This window comes from Tyto alba, unplaced genomic scaffold (genome assembly GCF_018691265.1).
Source record: "Tyto alba isolate M040663 unplaced genomic scaffold, T.alba_DEE_v4.0 Super-Scaffold_2, whole genome shotgun sequence".
NCBI classification, from domain to species: Eukaryota; Metazoa; Chordata; class Aves; order Strigiformes; family Tytonidae; genus Tyto; species Tyto alba.
The window spans coordinates 69620100-69639691 of NW_024881282.1; the positions used below are offsets into that span (position 1 = coordinate 69620100).

A 19592-nucleotide genomic window follows, 5' to 3' on the forward strand; every position below is an offset into this window, starting at 1 on the left:
ACTCAGATAAGGCTTTCATATATTTATCCTTCACATTTCAAAATTTCCATACAAGAATTTTGAATCTGAAGAATTCAGTTCAGTCTGTACTCTAACATTTCTTTAAAATTCACAGACAGAATAACAATGCTTTTTTGTTTCATCCCATATAGTAAATGTCCCTCTACATTCATGATTTCTACATGAAATCTTAAGAGACCACCTGTTCCAGTGTTTCTCTAATTTTAACTGAAGGATTATGTATTAATCTACTTTTGCAACTTGCTATATTTTTACCAAATAACCAAAAAAAAAAGGTAAACCTTGACAATTTTTTATTACTTTTCTTCTCCACTCTGCCCCCCCATTTTGTTTGACTGCATGTGGGCAAATATAAAATTCACAGAACACTTTGTAACATCTTACTATTTCCACTGGTACATAGATTATAGGTTGAAAAATATTCATCCAGTATATTCCATCGAACAAAACACCAAGATCAATTTTTCATATCATTGCAGTGGTTTAACACTACTAGACCAAACAGAATTAAACCCACCAAATACAGAACTTTATCAAGAATTGCCCTGTTACATAAACTATACCAGCACTTTGGCTCACTCTATACAAAGAGCCCAGAGCAGGCAGAAGTGGACCACCTCCTTCTCACTCACATCCTTTATTCATTGATTTGCCAAAGTCAGTATCAACCCCTCCTACAAAACAGAAAGTTGGTTTTCACCTTGAAACCTGAGACTTAATAGCCCTTCTATTACTTTTACGCTCCAATTATAACTTTGAATATTCTTGTTATCCCTAAAAATACAACACTCTCTTTAATCTTGTTACATTCTTGGCCTTTATGACTTGGCACTGAATTCCACAGTCTAATTTCAAGTTTTATAAGTAGACATAATTACAGGTTGTTGTTTTGCGTTTATCAGTTTTGAATGTTACCTTTTAATTTTCCTTGATGTTCCTGTGCTCATGTTAGATGACAGAGAACATGGTCATCTAATCTACTTTACCTAGACCATTATTTTACTGCATCCTCTTAATTTTCTCTCTAAAGTGAAAAAAGGCCTAATCTTTCAAAAAAGGGTTTTTTTTTCATATCCTTAGTCATTCTCATTACCCTTACTTGATCCCACTTTAGTTCTCCAATACATTTTCTGAAATGGGGAAAACAGCTGCTGAAATTGTGCAATCTCTCTACTGAACACAATGTGCCACCTGCATAACAGTGGAAGATGAGGTCCTGAGAACTCAGTTCTGTGCAGAGCCATGCTCCTGAAACATAAATATTAATGCTGCAGAGACTTTCCAGTCTGACTTCCCTTGACAAAATGTCATGGTATCTAATGCAAATTCTGCATTAAACCTGTAAGTTCTTTTTATACATGAGCATATCTTCTTGCCTTACTTTAAAACTAGTTTCAATATGAGGTCTTCAACTAGTAGATACTTCTAGACTGTGATGGTAAGAGGTTATCTCTTAACATTTTCCCAAATAAACAAAGTAGATTGGGCTATTAAAGCTTCATGTTTGAAGACACTGGTCCTAGATCTTGTATTCTACATGAAAGCCTTTTCAGTTTTTCAACTTTCTTTTACCAGTACCCCAGTATTGGTCTCACCAACACGGTATCAAAGGTGTTACATTCTTTGCCTACTCTTAAATAAATACTCCCCTGATAAAAGGTGACTGTTCACCCCCATAGCTTATAAGTGTTTTCACCAGACAGGTGGTTATTTCTACAAGTGTTCCATAGCCCTGTGCATCGTTTCCACATTCTTCCATAATCTTTTATATGCAAAGGCAATTTATCATTTCTACTATTTACATTACTTTTATGATGGAGGAGCCTCCATCACAGATCAGATACTTCTACTGTTCTACACACCAAATAAAAAAAGATGGTCTTTAACTCAGAGGTATCTTTGGACTACTCCCCTCTTCTTCCATCCCTCCAGCTTGAGCTGAACACATTTCGCCATGAACAAAGTATATGGATGGGCAGATTAACCTTGACATTAAATACAACCTATTAACTATGTTTGTGATTTCATCTGCAATTCTCAATGAATGCTGAAATACATCCTATCAGCTCACTAGTCACAGAAGTTTAAGGTATTTCTCAAAGATCCAGAGTGTACTAAAATATGCAACATCTTTTAAAGTGTGGTCATGAATCATTCATCATTTATTACTACCAAGTCCTAAGTCTTGATTGTCTCAAAGGAGCATTGCTTCTGTAACAATCTAATAAGTGTTGTTTTCATAAAGTCAATAGATATCTCTGCTGATACATATGTATCCTCAATAATAACATATAAGTACAACCAAAACTGTATCTGTGTGTCTAGGAGGGGAAGCAGGACATTAAACAATAGGTATATACTACCTATAGTATAGAGTATAGAGAAAGTATATAGACAGGATGCAAGAAAAATCCTGTTTATTCATGTAGAAACATGAACTAAATCAGAAGTTTAATCTCTTAGTGGTAGGAGTCATCTTTGAATTCACTCAGTACTTTGAATAGTAAAGGAGAAAGAATGTACCATATCTGGAAATGTAAGGTCTTTTACTAATGGAGTTGTCAACATACTTCTTGAATCACCCATAATTCTAACAATGTGTTCTTTAAATGCAAAAAAAATAGAGGCTGTGGCTTCATAAGACACACTAGTCAAAAGGAAAGCAGTGAAGTTGCTGAAAAAGTGCCCTAACAATCTGTCTGCAAGACCTGGCAGAGTCAGACATATCCGTTATCCATCCTAATTTGTAAGAAAACAGACAGGTATAGCGGGGGCCTGCCTTAGCGGCACAGTGAATATATGACTGAGCTCAACAACAAAAAGGAAGCATATGTGAGGTGGAAGGGGGAACATGACAAGGAGGAATACAGGAGCACTGCCCAGACATGCAGGGATGGAATTAGAGGGCCAATGCTTGCGAGCAGTTGAAATTGATGAAGGATGCCAAGGGTAATGACACTTTTACAGTAAAATGGGAGACTGAGTAAAACCTAGGCCTGCTGCTAAATACAGCAGGTGACCTTGTGACACAGCACACGGGTACTCAGTGTCTTCTTTGTCTCAGCTTCTACTGGCAAGGTCTCCTCTCAGGCCTCCCAGAGCTCCATGTCAAGTAGCAAGGATCAAGTTAGGGTCTATTTAAACAAGCTGGAAATGTAATACAAGTCCATAGGATTGGACAGGATACGTCTGGGAGGACTAAGACTGCCTGCAAATGTCATTGGAAGGGCACTCTCTTCCCTTCCCCTTGTGAAAGGTCACAGTGCTCAGAGGAGGTTTCTGAAAACTATAAAAATGTTATGTCTGTTTTAGAAAATTACCAGGGAATATCTGGGTGATGACAAGCTGACCAACCTTCTCTCAGTTGCTGGGAAAATTATGGAGCAAGTACTCATGGAAACCATTTCCATTCACATAATGACGAAAATGTTTTTGAGAACAGCCAACTTGAATTTCCAAAAGGCAAACTGTGTTTAGTCACTCTTATTGCCTTCTACAACTGCATTACAATGCTCTCCAGGCAAGGTTAAAGTAGTAGGTATTGTTCTCCTTGTCTTTAAACAAGGCCTTTGATACAGTTCCCTAGCTTCCTTGCAGCCAAAGTGGAGAGACACGGGTCAACTACAATGCGGGTTAAAAACTGAGCAGATCATTTGCCTCAAAGGATAGTTAATAACTGTTTGAAGCCCAATTAGCAGGTGATTGCAAGTGGTATTCCCTGGGATCAATACAAGGGCTGATGTTATATAATGTTTTCATCCATGACCTGCATGATGAGACCTTTACGAAGTACAAGGTGACAACAAATTAAGGGGCGCTGTTGATATACAGGACGGTATAGCTGCCATTCAGAGAATCCTCAACAAGCTGAATGAGTGTGTAACAGTTTTGAAGTTCCAAAAAGATAAATACATGGTCCTGCTTCTGGGACGGGATATACTTATGAAGAAGCACGGGCTGGGACTAATAGTTCTACAGGAGAGGACCGGTGGACCACAAACTGAACAAAGTCAGCAGTGTGTCCTTGTGGTAACGAAGACTAACCACAACTTGGACTGCATTAGCAAGACCATAGGTCAAGGGACATGATTATTGCCCTCTGTTCAGCACATATGAAGCCACACCTGGAGCACTTTGTTCAGTTTTTTCTCTCACCAAATAAAAGAGAGCATCAAGTGAAGGATCTTTAAGATGGCTAGGAGCTTTGACACACAAGGAGGTTGAGGGACCTAAAAATACCAATATTCTTATCAACTTTAATGGACTTTTAAAGCTAGAGCATTCTTAGCCGCACTCCTTATGGTCACGTTATGCAAACAGATGCATTTTGGTAGTCCTATCCAGAAGACCTACATAGGTACATATTACAGTGCATTAATGCCACCAGTGCAGTATCTGATGATGTGCCACAGCAAACTATCAACCGAGTTCCATAAAACCATTAAAAAGTAGCCTGAAGGTGGTACTATCTCTGTGCTGCGAGCAGAAACTCCCATGGATCTTCTGTATTTCTGTGCCTGACAAACTCACGCCTGCTCAGGGACCGTTGCACAGAAAAATGATTTGTACATCAAAGAACAAACTGGCATCCTACCCATGAATGATTTTCCATTTATAGTTGCAAAGCCACTGCTAAAGAGACCAAAACTAGTTTATAAAATATTTCTGCAGCTATAATTGTTTAGGACCACTGAACTGCATGTTCCAAGCCAGATCAAAAGGAGCACCACAAACCCATGAAAGGCTTATGTGTAAAGACAGGGTAAATTCCATGTCTGGGATCCATCTGTAATTCTGTCAAACCAAGAGTCCTTGTAGCTGTATACAAATTAAATGTCTGTCTGCCAAAATTAAGTGAATGAAGAACAAATAACCCCTTATCACTTTTTTTACAGTAACTACCTTGTTTTCTTTAATGTTAAATATAAAATACCCCTCCTTTCACACTGTTGTGAAAATGCAAATCAGATTGGGAGTTATACCAATACCAGACATGGATCGTGGTCTTTCTTAGATTAACATTTTGCTTCGAACGTAGATGTGTAAAGGTATGCTATATTCTTTTGACTCAAATTATTAAACCTGATACAGATGAAAAAGATGTTGCTTAAACTCAACAGGATTTTGAGGAAACTCTGTATTATTTTCTTGAACAGGTTCAAGGCGAGTTTATCACTGATTTATCAGAGACTGAAAACACAAAGATGGATTTAAGAAATTTCAAATGCAGTTGGAATGAAAAGGCCTGATGTTTTTACGTTTGCAGACTAGTGATACCTGCATGATTTTTCATGCTTAGCCATATAAAAAAAAACAAGAATTAATAACTACCTGAAGTGTTAATTCCCTAAATAATTAGCACTTATGCATATTAATATTTAATGCCAGTTTTCCCTCTTTAAAAATATTTGTATCTCAGTAACCAGAGATCTCATTTTGGAAGTGAGAAACGCTTCCTCTCCATTTGAAACAACGCTCTTAACAAGCCATTGACGAGAATTATAGCAAAAGGCAGATACAGCTAAATTCTTCAAAATAAACCTGGGGCAGGTATTGCAAGATCATTAAATCTTCCTACTGTTTGTACTTGTTTACACTTCAGCATCAATAAACATAAGTATAGCATGCATATGCCATTATCTGAAGAAACTTGCTAAAACCTAATTTCATGTGACTAGAGATATATCAATAGATGGGATATCTAACACCAAAAAATTAGCTTTCTTATTGCTTTATCTGATAAATCCAAACCATTAGCTTTAAGAAAAAAAAAAAATCCATAAACAGAAAACCTCCTGCATTCTTCAGCTGCTCAATAAACCAAAAGGTTTAGTTTGGTTCATCTGCAAATACCATGGTCTGTATGAGAGGTAGTAACTTTCATAGCCCAAGTGATCCAGCTTCAAAAAACACATTCTGGGACATGAACGGTTGAAACTGCGCCTGAAAACTTGACCTTTACATCAGCTGGTCTAATCTAATAAAAGATATTACCTCTCCCTAGAAGCCCTTGCTTTGTTTATGGGCATGACTGCCCGAGATTACAGCACTACTATTAGCAGACAATGCCAACTGCAAGGCTCTCCTAGTGCCCAGGGTGGGAAGGACTGCCAGCTCTTCAAGAGATTGTGCAAAAACGCCCCTCACGCGGGTGATCGCCGTGCAGCGCTGCTATCTCCAACTTCACGATTTTCAACAGAGGGGATGTGAGACCCTCCCGTTACGGCCCTGGGACTGCGGCGGTGTGAGAGGGGGGTGGCAGTGCCGGGGGGTACGGAGGTGCTGACCGCTTCAGCGGCCCCCAAACACCCCACTCTTCCCCAGCCACATCCCCCCCACGCCATCGCTCTATTTACACGCATCTGGGTGGAAGCCGAAGTATCTGCTGGAACAGTTCTTACGATATCGCTACCCACCCAGCACAGCACTAATTAATTTCTAAATCAGGGGCCCGCCGCTTTCGCTGGACCGGGAAGATCTCCCCACACACACACAGTGCCCTCGGGGTTTCCTCTCCCTCAGGCTCTCCCAGCTGTCTTGGTCTCCCCCCTAGGCGAGGCCGGTGCCGGCGGCAGCGCCCCGAGAGCCGTTAACGGCCTCCCAGGCACCGCTCCGGGCGCGGAGGAGGGAAACCTCATGGAAAAGGGCGCCTCACGGTAAGCGGAGGGCCGGTAACCGCCGCCCGGGGAGGTGGAGGCCGCCCCCGGCCCCCACCCGCGCCCCGCCGCCGCCGCGCCCCGATTCTTGTTGATGCAGCGCCCCCTGCGGGGCGGGCGGCGGCGGGGCCGGGGGTGGGGAACGGCGGCGGCGGGGGAACGGGGAGGGGCGGGAAGCCCTCGGCTCCAACAAGGCGCGCCGCTGGGGCACCGGGGCCCGCCCGCCATCGCGCCGCATCAGCCCCGCGGGGGCTTCCGCACAGCGGAGCTGACACAAGCAGGCGCGGAGGGCAGGCGGTGACACGCCGGCGAGGCAATGGGGCGGGGGGGCGCAGCGGCTGGGAGAAGAAAGACTCTCCGCGAAGGGCTGGAGCCCACCACGCGGTTACTTCGGCGAACACCGGCCTAGTGAATAAGCGGGTTTTGAGGAGCCGCGCCGCGGGGCGGGGCTGCCCGCACCGCAGGCCTGATCCGGAGAAGCCCCGTCAGCGCGGAGCAGAGCGGCCCGACCTTCCGCAGCCGCGGGGCGGGGCCGGCCGGGGCCCGGCGCGCCGCGGCATTCCCGCCCTGCCGCCGGCCCCGCTCCGCCGCATGCAAATGAGGCCGCTCCTCATTGGCCGCGCCGGTAGCTCTTTGAAAAGGCGCCCCGCCATTGGCCACGCGGAAATGTTAACGCAAATAGGAGAATCTCCCCCCCCCCCCGCCTCTTTTTTTTTTTTTTTTCGCCGCTAATGTGTGATGCGTTCTCAGACAGTCTGTAACTCTGCGCGCCGGTTACTACAAATAAGTAGTTCCCAGCCCCCCGCCCTCCCCGCCTCCCCCCCGCCCGCCCGATGGGGCGGGACGGGCGGCCTGCCTCTGCACCGCGGGCTCCCCGGCGCGGAGGGGAGGGGGCGGCCAGGGCGAGGTGTTTCCCCTTCCCACTCCCCCCCCCCCCCCCTTCTCCTCCCCCGCGGAGGGATATCCTCGGCGCGCTCGCCGCGCTCTGGCCGCACCAAAATATTGGGAGTTAAGAGACGGCGCGGCGGCGCCGGCGGCTCAGAAGCGCGCGGGCAGGCACGGCGGCGGTGCGGATCCGGCGCCAGCCACGGCTCCACTGCGGCGTCCAGCCCGCTCCCCACCGCGGCGGCCCCCGCAGGGGCGGGCTTCCCCCCCCCCTCCGCCAGCCCCCCCCCCCCCCCCTCTCCGGGCCCGCCTGCTTGCCTCCGCGGAGGGCTCTGCTGCTTCTGCCCGCGCGTCCCTGCGCCCGGAGCGACTCTCGCCGGGTGGAAGAGGGAGAGCGGCGCCCTCACCGCTTGCCTTCCGCCGGAGGACTTGGTGCGACCGCCGTGTGGATCTGTGCCGGCGGGGGCCCCTCACCACCACCTCCCACCCAGGACTCCGTCGGTGCCCGCTCCCGGCTGAGGAAGGAGCCGCGCAGAAGGTCTCGGCGGCCCCGCCGCCTCCAGTCGCCTCCGGAGAGAGGGGAGCCGCGTCGCGCCGCCGAGCGCTGAGCCGGGAGGACGCCGGCGGTGCCACCGCGGGGGACTCGCCGTGCCCCCCGTCCCCCCCCCCCAGAAGATGTTGCTCTCCAAGTTCGGCTCGCTGGCTCACATCTGCAGCCCCACCAGCATGGACCACTTGCCGGTGAAGATCCTCCAGCCAGGTACGCCGGGGCTGGGGTGTCCCCTGCGAGCGCGGGGCGCGGACCGGCCACTGCTACCCGGGGGGCTTGGGGCCGGGGGCCCGCAGCCCCCAAACCTTCGAGGTGCTCCTTTTCCCATATTTTTTTTTTTTTTTTACTGAAGAAGATAATTTATTGAAAAAAATGCCTTGGTCAAAATTAGGGCAGCGCACGTAATACGCGTCCATCAGGCAGAGTATTTGGGGGCTTTTATTTTTTTTTTTTCCCTAACATTTTTTGGCGAAGTGTAGCGCGGCTGCGGACGCTAACGTGGGTGTGTTTCCCTCTCGTTTCCCCAGTGAAAGTGGAGAAGGAGCCGTTCGATAAAGTGTACCAGGTGGGCTCCGTGCTGGGCAGCGGCGGCTTCGGCACCGTCTACGCGGGGAGCAGGATCGCCGACGGCTTGCCGGTGAGGCGCGGGGTGGCCGCACAGCGAACCCCGGGGCGGGGGCGGCGGGCGGGGGAGCGCGGCCCTCGGCGGCGGGGCGCAAGTTGCGCCCGCCCCGCCGCTCACGGCGCCTCCTTTCCTCCCCGCTCCGCAGGTCGCCGTGAAGCATGTGGTGAAGGAGAGGGTGACCGAGTGGGGCACGATTGTAAGTACCCGGTGGAAGGTGTGTGTGTGGGGGGGGTGGGTGTTCAAGGGGGTGCTGCGGGGCTCCGCCGCGGCGGGGCTATTGTGTGGGCGGCGGGGCCCGCCCCGCTGGCGCGTCCTCTGCGTGGAGGGGAGGGGGGGGTTGAGGGGGGGGGGGAATTTGGCGGGGTTCGCCGCCGCAGCGCCGCGCCCGCCCCTCGGACTGCGGCAGCGGCGGAGGGGGCCCGCCGGCCGCGCCCTCTTCCCCTCCCCCTCCCCTTCCCTCAGCGCGGGGGCACCCTGGGCCGCGCCCCCCCCTTCCCCCCCCTCCCCCGCTGACCCGCACCCCCTTTCTCTGCCCAGAGCGGTGTCATGGTGCCCCTGGAGATCGTCCTCCTGAAGAAGGTGGGCTCTGGCTTCAGAGGGGTCATCAAGCTGCTGGACTGGTACGAGCGGCCCGACGGCTACCTGATCATCATGGAGCGGCCCGAGCTGGTGAAGGATCTCTTCGACTTCATCACGGAGAAGGGTGCCCTGGACGAGGAGACTGCCCGCGGGTTTTTCCGGCAGGTGCTGGAGGCCGTGCGCCACTGCTACGGCTGCGGCGTGGTGCACCGGGACATCAAGGACGAGAACCTGCTGGTTGACCTCAGGACAGGCGAGCTGAAGCTGATCGACTTCGGCTCAGGGGCCCTCCTCAAGGACACAGTCTATACCGATTTTGACGGTACGTGCCCCGGGGCAGCCTGGCTGCATCAGGTTTGGCCAGAGCCCCCCCCACCCTTCCCGGGGTGATGCCTCCCCTATAGCTGCCGCTCGCCCCATTTCTGGCGCCTGGCAGTAGCGAGCGGTGCCGCTGACGCAGGGGTTCATATCAGGTCTATCGGTAATGGAAACCTTTGGACCTGAAGCAGCTTAGGGGTGTTCAGTTGCGTAGGAAAGAAGCGATTCCAGGCAGTGACGCAGCAGTTTATGTTTCCCTGTCTTGGAAAAAGTGTTTTTTTTTTTTTTTTTTCCTAGAGGGCGATCTGTTTACATGGAGGCTTCACCAGTGTCTGATGTTTCCATGTGTGGATATGCAGTTTTTATGTGTGGTGCTTTTTTTAACTTGAAGCGGTAGCTCCCCGCCCCCCTCCCTTTTTGCCAATGTCCTGGAAATCCCGCATTGCAGATTTTAAAGAGATGAGGATAAATACGCTCCCTCCAAACAACGCGGTACTAGCTTCAGGGCCAGGATTGATGCTTTAGAGATGTGAAAGCTGAAAACAAGCCTGCGTGTGACAGCAGGGAGTATTTCCCCCAGTCATGAGTGTGACTGATGTAATGGGGGACTTTTTTTTTTTGCTTTTTTTTCCCCTCCCTCCTCCCCCCAGCTGCCACACTCACATCTGTTTGTTGTGAAACCCGAATCCCTGCCACACGTGACCCTCGGCATCACGAATTCCCGTTTTTGTTTGGTATCCAAGGAGCCCGTGGGCACCGGGGAGGGGGGGGCGGGTTGGGAAAAGCTGCCGCAGAGAAGCCCACGGGGGGGGGGGGGGGGGGGGGGGGGGGGGGGGGGGGGGGGGGGGGGGGGGGGGGGGTGGGAGCTTAAAAACGTAGAAATTGTAAGCGGCCCTGTTTTGTTTACTGCCAGGCTGAATTGGATAAAGCAGATTAGCCCGGTGTAATACGTAGACCTGAGTTTCACCTTCTTGCCGCCCTCTCTTCTCCTCCCCGCCAGCCCCCTTTGTCCTTTTGTGTCTATTTTTGGTGTGATGCTGCAGACGCCACGTGGTCAGTGAAAGGGAGCTTTGCCTCAGTAAACAGTCAGCTGATGGGGCTGTGTTATTCCTTGCAACAAAATAGCACAACCGGATGGGCCAAGTCTGTTGATGGTGTAACCCCGCAGATGACCTGAAATTACACCCCTAATGGCTTTGGCCCATAAGAAATTAAAAGCTTTTTTTCTTTTTTTTTTTTTTTCCCTTTTTTTCCACTCCCAAATTACAAGTTTATAAATTTAATTTAGCCCTACTAGAAGGAACTGAACAATGGGGAAACACTCTAAACCTTGACTTGAATTTTTATATTTCCCCCCCCCCCCCCGCTTTTAGGAACGAGAGTGTACAGCCCTCCAGAGTGGATCAGGTACCACAGATACCATGGGAGGTCAGCAACAGTATGGTCTCTGGGAGTTCTGCTGTATGATATGGTTTGTGGAGACATCCCTTTTGAACAAGATGAAGAAATATTGAGGGGACGATTATACTTCAGGAGAAGAATTTCACCTGGTGAGTTGTATGGGAGTCAAGTGGGCCTTTTTTTTTTTTTTAAAAAAAATAGTCCTGTAAGTTTCATCTTGTGTGGATGGAAATTTTTTTTTTTTTTTATTCGGGATTATCATTTTACTTTTCCAGTCTAAAATTCCTTTTTTGTTGTTTGTTACAGAATGTCAACAGCTGATCAAATGGTGCCTTTCACTGAGGCCTTCAGACAGACCAACACTTGAGCAAATTTTTGACCATCAATGGATGCACAAATCTGAAGTAGTGAAGTCTGAGGACTGTGACATAAGGCTACGGACCCTTGATACTGATGTATCTAGCACAAGTTCAAGTAATGAGAGTCTGTGAATTACTAAGGACCTCGCAATGGGAGGGGAGCTACAAGCAGAAAGACCACAGTGCTGCTGCCAATACGTAGGAGGGGCTAGAAAAATGCATTCATTATTCTGTAGTTGAATCTTTGTCTGAGGGACCTGATTTTATTTTCCCCTTTTGCTGGTTTCTGCTTTGGAATGAGAGATTTCCTTTGGAAACGCTGATGTTTGGGAGTTGCAGGCCAGTACTTAGTCAAAGACTGACCTTATTAAGAAAGCAGTGACCTCTTGAATACATGGTAAACTTTTTTGCTCTCATAGAGCCTGGACTAGATTTTATTTGCTTTTGAGTGCCTTTTTGAAAGCTGCTTCAGTGGGACTTTCTTTTTTGAGCTTTGTATGTCCAAAGAAGATCCAGTTCATTATAGGAATTTGCTCCCTTTAGACTCAGTGCTGGAGGAAGCAGCTCCTATGATGCATTGGAGAACATGTTCCGTGATTGAATGAAGTAGTCCCATCCACTGGTGATGGAATACTTGAACACAGACATTTCACTCCTGCCCCCTGGCCCTTCCCAAATCCAACCCACCTCTGCTGCTCAAAAAATTTCCTATAGCCTGCACAGAAATATGAACAGGTATATCAGCTTTTTTATCAGAAACATTTATTCACGTTTCCTTTTATCATCTCTACCATTGGGCATGAGAAGCCCCTTTCTCAACTCCCCCTGGCCTTTTGTCACCCTGCGAGTCTTAAAGTATGTATGGGCATGTTGAATGCACAATCAATGCAATATTCAAGGACTTTACTTTTTTTCCATACCTGTATAATGTGTTTATGTAAACTTGGTTTTTCTCATGTACTATACAGTTATTTATTGTTTGGAGTTTAGAAGACCTCCCACAGGTTTCAGCTGTGGCTATTTATTTGGTTAATTTATTTGGTTAGTTATTCAACACTGTGCTTTTTCCTCCTTCTCCCCATGGGAATTCTAGTGATTTGCCCATGGCACTTTTTTTCTGCATTCCTGTCAACTTTTGTTTAAAAAAAAAAAAAAAAGACAAAAAAATTTCTGACCTTATCAATTTTTGTTGGAAGATGGAAAATTGTTGTACAAAGTCTAATTTAAGGGAAATAGAATGACTTTTTAAAGTTAGTCAGTATGCCTTTTGTCTGGTATTATTGTACCAGAAATGTAAAGTAATGCTGTTTGGAAGGGTTTTAAATTATTGACATTGTACAGTCTCCGTGCATTGGCTCTGGAAGGTAGAGTGGCAGAGTCATAAACCTTAATTTATTTTAATAGCTGTGTTTCTGTGATCTGGTTGCATTTATGCAGCTTGGATTTGGATTTTTTTTCTTCTGTTTAACAGTGTGAAATGTATGGAGATCATATTTTTTATACAGGTATTTCAATTAAACTTTTTTTGTATATAACAGTTCTGTGTTTGTGTGTTCACTTTTATCTTCACCGTTACTCTTGATGCCAGATGGGGAACACGTATGCTGTTAAATTCTTTAGCTTGTAAAGGCCTATAGTAGCTGACCCAGAGTTAAGAGGTCTATGCCATTAAGCAGTGACCATTTTGGAAAAATTAAACAATCCCTCATCTTGAGTGTATCTACTTCTTGATCACTGTATTTGATGTTGAACTGGAGGTGTATCATACAATAGCACTAATGGCCTACATAGAAGGGAATTTGCTAGTAATTGTGGGGGCTTTAGCTCTGTAAACACTGACTAACTGAAATACCACTCTACTCATTGTCTTTAAGTAGAACAAGGCAGGACTTCTGTAGTCACTGGTGGTTACTGTTTTCGCAGTTGACATGTTTGTTTTCCATTACATTCAGTTTCCTTCCTCCTGCTCACCCTTTCCTCCTGGGGGTGGATGAGGATTTCCTGTGCCCTTACAGGAAAGGGACAGCATTCTTGGAGAGCGGGGCGACTGTTTTTCTTCAACTCCCTTAAATTATTAAAAAAAGACTGGTGTGTCACCTTATGAAGTACTGGGGAACACGTGCCATTCTCATCCATAGCAAAGGGCAAGAGAAATACCCTCAGCACTCAGCTCAGCATGTTAGGAGCCAAGACCTGCAGATTACGGAGTTCATCCTAGTTTCTCTGCAGGTAGAGACTGACCTGGCTTGGTCTTTTTGTGGGGGTGGTAGCGATTACTAGGTGTAACTACCACAGAGATTTACAAGGTATTTTTAAGGATATGTTCAGTCATTAAAGGCACTTTGTAGTAGTTGCTGTAATGACTAGGCTTAGGCTGTTGGTTTTATATTATTTCCCTTTCTGGGGATCTTTCTGCCAGCTCATCTATTATTTTGGTTCCCTGTGGGGAATATCTCACTTGCTGACATCACATCAAGCTACTGATGCTAACTAGTTTAGACTCAAAATGCCACTGAATAGCAGGAGGTAAAGCAGAAGGGGAAAGACCATTTTTGTGTGTGCAGTTTTCTGATGACATGGGGGGGAAGGTGTGTAGCTTTTTCTTGGCCATAAGAAGGAAGTTCAAATGACTCTTGTAAGTTAAAAAAAAAAAAAAAAAAAAAAAAAAAAACAAAACACAAACCAAAAAAACCCAAGCACACAGTTGTGTCCATCAATTTGTCTGTTTTCCATGTTTTCTGGTTTTGTTCCTTTTTCATTTTAGACTTGTTTCTCCAATTTTTAATCAAAATCTATGTATGCTAAACCTAGTCACTGGGAAACTCCTATATAGATGAAAATCCTTACTGTTGGAATCTATTCACAGAAATAGAAGATTTTACAGTTAAGATTGCTTAGGAAAATGACACAATCATGTCCTAGGAGAAGAACTCTTAAAAGTGAAGATTGGGAGTTTTAATTGATTATCTCTCTTGCTTAAGAGGAGGGATTCAGATAAGCTGCAGGAGAGATGATCCCAGCGCCTAGTGCAGTTCTTTAGGGAAGCACATTTCTAACCACAAGTGGTCCCTGGAGAAATTCCAGTAGCTGCTGATAATTAACATCTTCCACTCCAGTGGCTTCGCATGCTCGCAGCTGTTGAGAGGGGTGGTAGCGAGGCTGTATGGGTGAGCTTCAAAGGGCTACCAGAAAAGCGTTTCTAAAAATACCTTTGTAAAGCTATTGTTGATTGCTGAACTAGGGACTTACAACGTTTCCACAGGAGCGTATGTTACTTTCCTTAGCTTCATAGAGAATTGCTGTTGAAGCGGTCTGTTTTGAAACATAAAAACTAGGTTTTCACCTTTTGCTACTGAGGCAAAATGCATTAAAGGGATAAAGGTCAAAAGGACACAGGCACGAGTGCTGACTCCCCTCTGGGATTAGCGCAACATAAAAGGTGCACTTTCAGTACTGCACAGGCAGCTCTAGTTGTGAAACTCCCCTGTACACTAATAGAAGCCACGTGGCTGAAACACCATATACCAAAAGTAATGATTTGTAAAAATAGCTTCTCATTACAGTTGAAAGTTGGAAAATGATGTGTTAATATAGTTCCATTAGCTGAGTGTTACTGCCAAAATGAGCAAGTCGGTGACAGCTCTTGGTTTCTCCTGTGTTTCTATCTGGTATTTTAGTATCATTAAATGTTACTTCTCTGGGATCTTCCTCTTCATACTCTCTCCACACTAGTTTGCTTTTCAGCAGCACAAAGCTTGAAAAGTAGAATTCAGCAGATCATTCAAAATACTACTCTTTTAACCTTGACGTTGATTTAGCAGCGACCATATCTATGCATATATGTATGCTACTGGCTTCATAACAGGCACTTCAAATATATTCTAATGCTGAAAGATCTTTAACAATGTAGTATTTTGTGCAATTCATATCCCTAATAAAACTCATTATCCTATGTGCATAAGCATGCACTCGCTTCTTTTCTTTTTTTTTCTTTCTTGTATTTAACTGATCTTATGTTTACTGAAGTGGCCAAACAGGAGCCCTTTGAATAAAACTATCAAAAGAATGTTAGAAAGATTGACGAGGGTATGTTCTAACCAAACACTTACGGTTCTCTTTCAGTGGTTTACTGACCTCTGTTGGTGAAATTAAAGTATATGTTCTGAAAATAGTGATGCATATAATTGGGAAGAGAGATTTTAAAACACTGCTGATGGATATTTTTAGATATAGAAGAGTGTGGCTAGTCCTTAAATATCCCACCATGTTTGAAAGGCTACCATCACAAAAAGAAGGGGGAAAAAAAAATAGTATGCTACAAATATGAAAATAGCTTTTCAATAAAAGTGGGAGAGGGGAGTATGAATTCAAAAGATCATCAGCTCTGCATCTGAAGTTAGAGGTAACCGTCTAGTGAGCCCCCAGTCACTTACCTGACTCCTGACATGAGCATTTACAAGCATATTAGCCCTCATTCTTCCACTTCATTTCAGTCACGATGAGAAGCACTTGTCCCCTGGCATACATATGGGCAATAATTCTCAGCAGTGTAACTAGATAACATAACAGAACATTGTGGCCCTATCAGCTTATTATTTGTGGATTTTTTCTACTAACAGCAGTGATGCTACTGTTGGTAACAGAAGTCAGAATGATGGTATTTTATTTGCATTGAAATACACAGTTTTTTCTGATGTTGTACTGAAGTTTGTTATGCTGGCAAATTTTCAATTGCTTAGTTTCATGGTTATCTATGTTTTAAAAATTTTATATGTTTTTGTGTAAGGGGTTCCTTCAGGTAGCTGATACACCGGAGACATATTAAGCTTTGGTGATATTGCAAAACTGCTGAACACAGTGACATGGAGGCCACAAACCCATGCAACTAGAAATAAACTTAAATCTGTATTTAGACAGGATTCCTAATTAATTTCAGAAAATGTTTGTCTCAAAATTGGTGGATTCATGTCGATCAATAAAAAAAAAGTGCATAGGGACACACCAGTCTTTATTTTTGATGAAGAGAAGTTACACTAGAGAACCCCTGAACTAGTGTTTAACTCAAGGCAAAATGAGGAGCAGTAGCATAAGTACATGAAATTCTTGCAGAGATTTTCTTTGCTCAAAATCCCACTCCTTCTGTTCCAATAAATTTAGAAGTTATTCAATTGTTTGTGTCCTTTGCTGCTCATAGTCTTACTATTATTTGTAACATGGCCTGGCACGCTCAAGTTTTATAAAACATTATGTGGTTTCCGAATACTTGTTAAAATCTGCATATTGATATCTCAGATGCTAAGATTTCCTTTTCCTTAAAAATGTCATGAAGGAAATTACTTGCCTACGGAAGCATTATGCTTGCATAATAATATAAATTCAATATAGGTCTCAGATTAGCTGTGTTTAAGCTCTAATTAATATGGTTTTAGTAAGAATGTTATCTGTTATAGCTAATACTCTGCTAATTGACTACACAAACCATTATGTAAAAAGCTGCTTATACTAGTCCAGTAAGAGAATTAGTGAGACATGTACTTTAACTTGCATTCTTTCTCAGGTAAGTCTGTGTTAAACCTTGAAATTACAATTAAGTCATAGGCAACAGAGCATCTTGTGGATCAATATGCTGCTTTAGTTTTTATTTATGACTCAGCAATCACTTTAATTCTCTAATCAGGAGTAATTAAATTTTACAGAAAATTATACTGAAAACTGCAGGGCATTTTGTTCCATTCTGTGCAGAATTCTGAAAAAATCTTTTATCACTTTGTGAATGATTGTTTGTGTAATAACAAGTTGGAATTTTTTTGTATATATGTTCTACTAAAAAAATGCTGTATTGTTTATATAAAAAAGTTTCGCTTGCAACACCTGTCTTGTTAATTATGAATGGTCTGGTTTCAGGGTTGAAATTTGCCTCTCCACTTTTCTGCTTCTCATGTTTTAGGACAGGTAAACATAAACATCAAATACCAGTCTATTCCAGTCAAAATATATAAATACGTTAACAAGCCTATGCTCTAAAAGTTTGGAGTGGGGAATCCCCAGATGATTTTATTTCTGCCAAAAGTTTCCAAACCCAATAGCATCATCAAAAAGGAACAGCCTCTTTCAAGATCATCCCATGGGGACATGTCCATTAATTGGAGGAGAATGCTCCCATGTTCAGACCCCATCTGATTTTTTTTTTTTATTTGGTTGGTTGGGGGGTTTTTTGTTTGTTTGTTTTTTGTTGTTTTGTTTGAAGTTTTTTTTTTTCCTAAATGCCTAGGTAATAACAAAAGCCTTATAATATACAGATTTACATCAGCATAGAAAAGCATAACAAATCTCACTTTTCAGAGGTAACCTATTGTCCAATCAGAGGTAAATAGATAACAAATTTAATCCACAGTAAAGCAGATTAAATTGGGGTAAGGAAGAGCTTTATATCTGTAAGTATAGCTGGACACCAGAGTAAACTGACTGTGGAGTACATCAAATAATCATTTTTAGAAAAAAGCATTTTTCCTAAATCATCTAGAAGTTACAGCTCATTTTAAAAAACTTTGGTTTTCAACAGCTTAATGCTCATGAGTTAACAAAAAGACATTTCAGTCCACAGCATTCATTCTGCTTCTGGAACCAATATAAAATTTATTGTGAGTGCCCCTTTTGCTACAAGCAAAATACTTTTTAATGCAGATTTGACCTAATCTATAGGAGTAGTGACAGACTTTCTGATGATGGTGAGGTTGTGGGGTTACTGACCTTTTCCCAAAGCCAGCATTGGCTAAACCAGTCCTCCCGTACACCATCCCTTTCTTTGGCTTGTTCACTGATAGTCAAATCAATAAACTGATCTCTCTCTCATAATGACTCAGCATAAGTGATGGAATATGCCAAACATCTTGGGACTGGAGTGTCGGAGAAAGAGATGTTACTGCTGAAAAAAGGATACGTGTAAGAACAAACTTAATTTTCCCTAGTCTGTACCATCAGATTCCCTTGTTTCTATTTTATAACTTCTGCAACAAAGAATTTTCAAGGAATGTTGAAAAATCCTGCTATTTTTAACCTTGCATGCAAATTATTTTAGGCAGCTTTTTTTCTAAGCAGGTGCTGAGCACTTGCTTGAAAGGCACAGAATAGCTCAGCTCCTGATGAAGTGGAAGAACTTGGATCAATTGGAATCTTACAAAGCTCAGAATTTAATTCATTAATATGTTCACACATCTCAACAGTACGTCCTACTTTTTAACCAGCTTCACAGATACATTTGCAAATGAGAAAATACATGAAGCATTTCAGAATAGCTAATAAATAATGGCAATTTACAGCTATGCATGAAGAAAAAAAAAAAGTTGCAGTGAGAAAAAGTAACACAAATGAGTTGAGGGATCATAATTGCATTTATTATTTTATCTCAGGTTCTATGATTTCCCTATTTCTATGTCATTTTGAGTCACTTCAGCAGGCATGAGCTCCCTTGTCATCTCTAGGGTATTTCTACCAAGACTCATAATTTGATGTACAGTATTCCAATATACTTAGAGGAAAACTTCAGCAATTGAGTTTGGAAATCTTAGCGAGTCCCTATGTAAACTATGAATTTTTAGTGCATTTTAAAGATACACCGTTCCCCAGTGTAGTGTTTGTTGTGGTGATCAGCTCAAGTAGCTCTAACAGACAAGTATCATAATTTCCCTGACAACTAGCCAAAGTGCTCTTGGTGGCATAGGACCCAATTCCACAGTTCTTGAGCAAAAGCTCCAATCATTTCAAGGGAAATGTTGCTTGTGTATGACTACAGGATTATCTCTTAGCTTTAGTGACAAAATAAGGGCTGCTCTAGAGAGAAAATTAATAAGAAAGGCTGAAGTTGTAAAGAAAACCCTGCACTGCAAGGTAGAGAGAAGAGAAAGGGAGCACTTCTCTCTTTCAGAAGTCAGAGCTGCATCTCTCTGTAAGATAACAAATGAGTTATTTGGAAAGCAAGGGCAAGGTAACTTGAAAGTAAAACATAAAAATTGTCTCAAAACCTGAGGACTCGGTGGTATTTTTGTTAATACCACAAAGAACAGTTACTCACTAGAAATCTTTTTTTCCCATGTAACTGCCTGCTAGTGTGAGCAAGTGTTCATAACAGTGTTGATAATAATTGATACCTCTCTTTTCCTCTTCCTCTGCTGAACAGACTTTTCATGTCACAAAGCAAG

General features: G+C 44.1%; 1 protein-coding gene across 1 annotated transcript; it reads left to right on the forward strand.

Moving 5' to 3' along the window:
* Nucleotides 1–7679: 7679 nt before the first annotated feature.
* On the forward strand, nt 7680–12929 carry PIM3 (Pim-3 proto-oncogene, serine/threonine kinase). The gene is made up of 6 exons (XM_042793198.1): nt 7680–8322; nt 8640–8749; nt 8883–8933; nt 9275–9638; nt 11008–11184; nt 11342–12929. The coding sequence occupies exons 1-6, from the start codon at nt 8238–8240 to the stop codon at nt 11524–11526; spliced, it is 972 nt and encodes a 323-aa protein (XP_042649132.1). The 5' UTR covers nt 7680–8237; the 3' UTR covers nt 11527–12929.
* Nucleotides 12930–19592: the final 6663 nt, after the last annotated feature.

Excerpts from the sequence above, each read along its gene's own strand:
- PIM3 (XM_042793198.1), top strand. The coding sequence starts at position 8,238 with ATGTTGCTCTCCAAGTTCGGCTCGCTGGCTCACATCTGCAGCCCCACC. Across the intron at positions 8,323-8,639 it reads GGTGAAGATCCTCCAGCCAG|TGAAAGTGGAGAAGGAGCCG; the intron begins GTACGCCGGGGC and ends TCGTTTCCCCAG. Across the intron at positions 8,750-8,882 it reads GGATCGCCGACGGCTTGCCG|GTCGCCGTGAAGCATGTGGT; the intron begins GTGAGGCGCGGG and ends CCCGCTCCGCAG.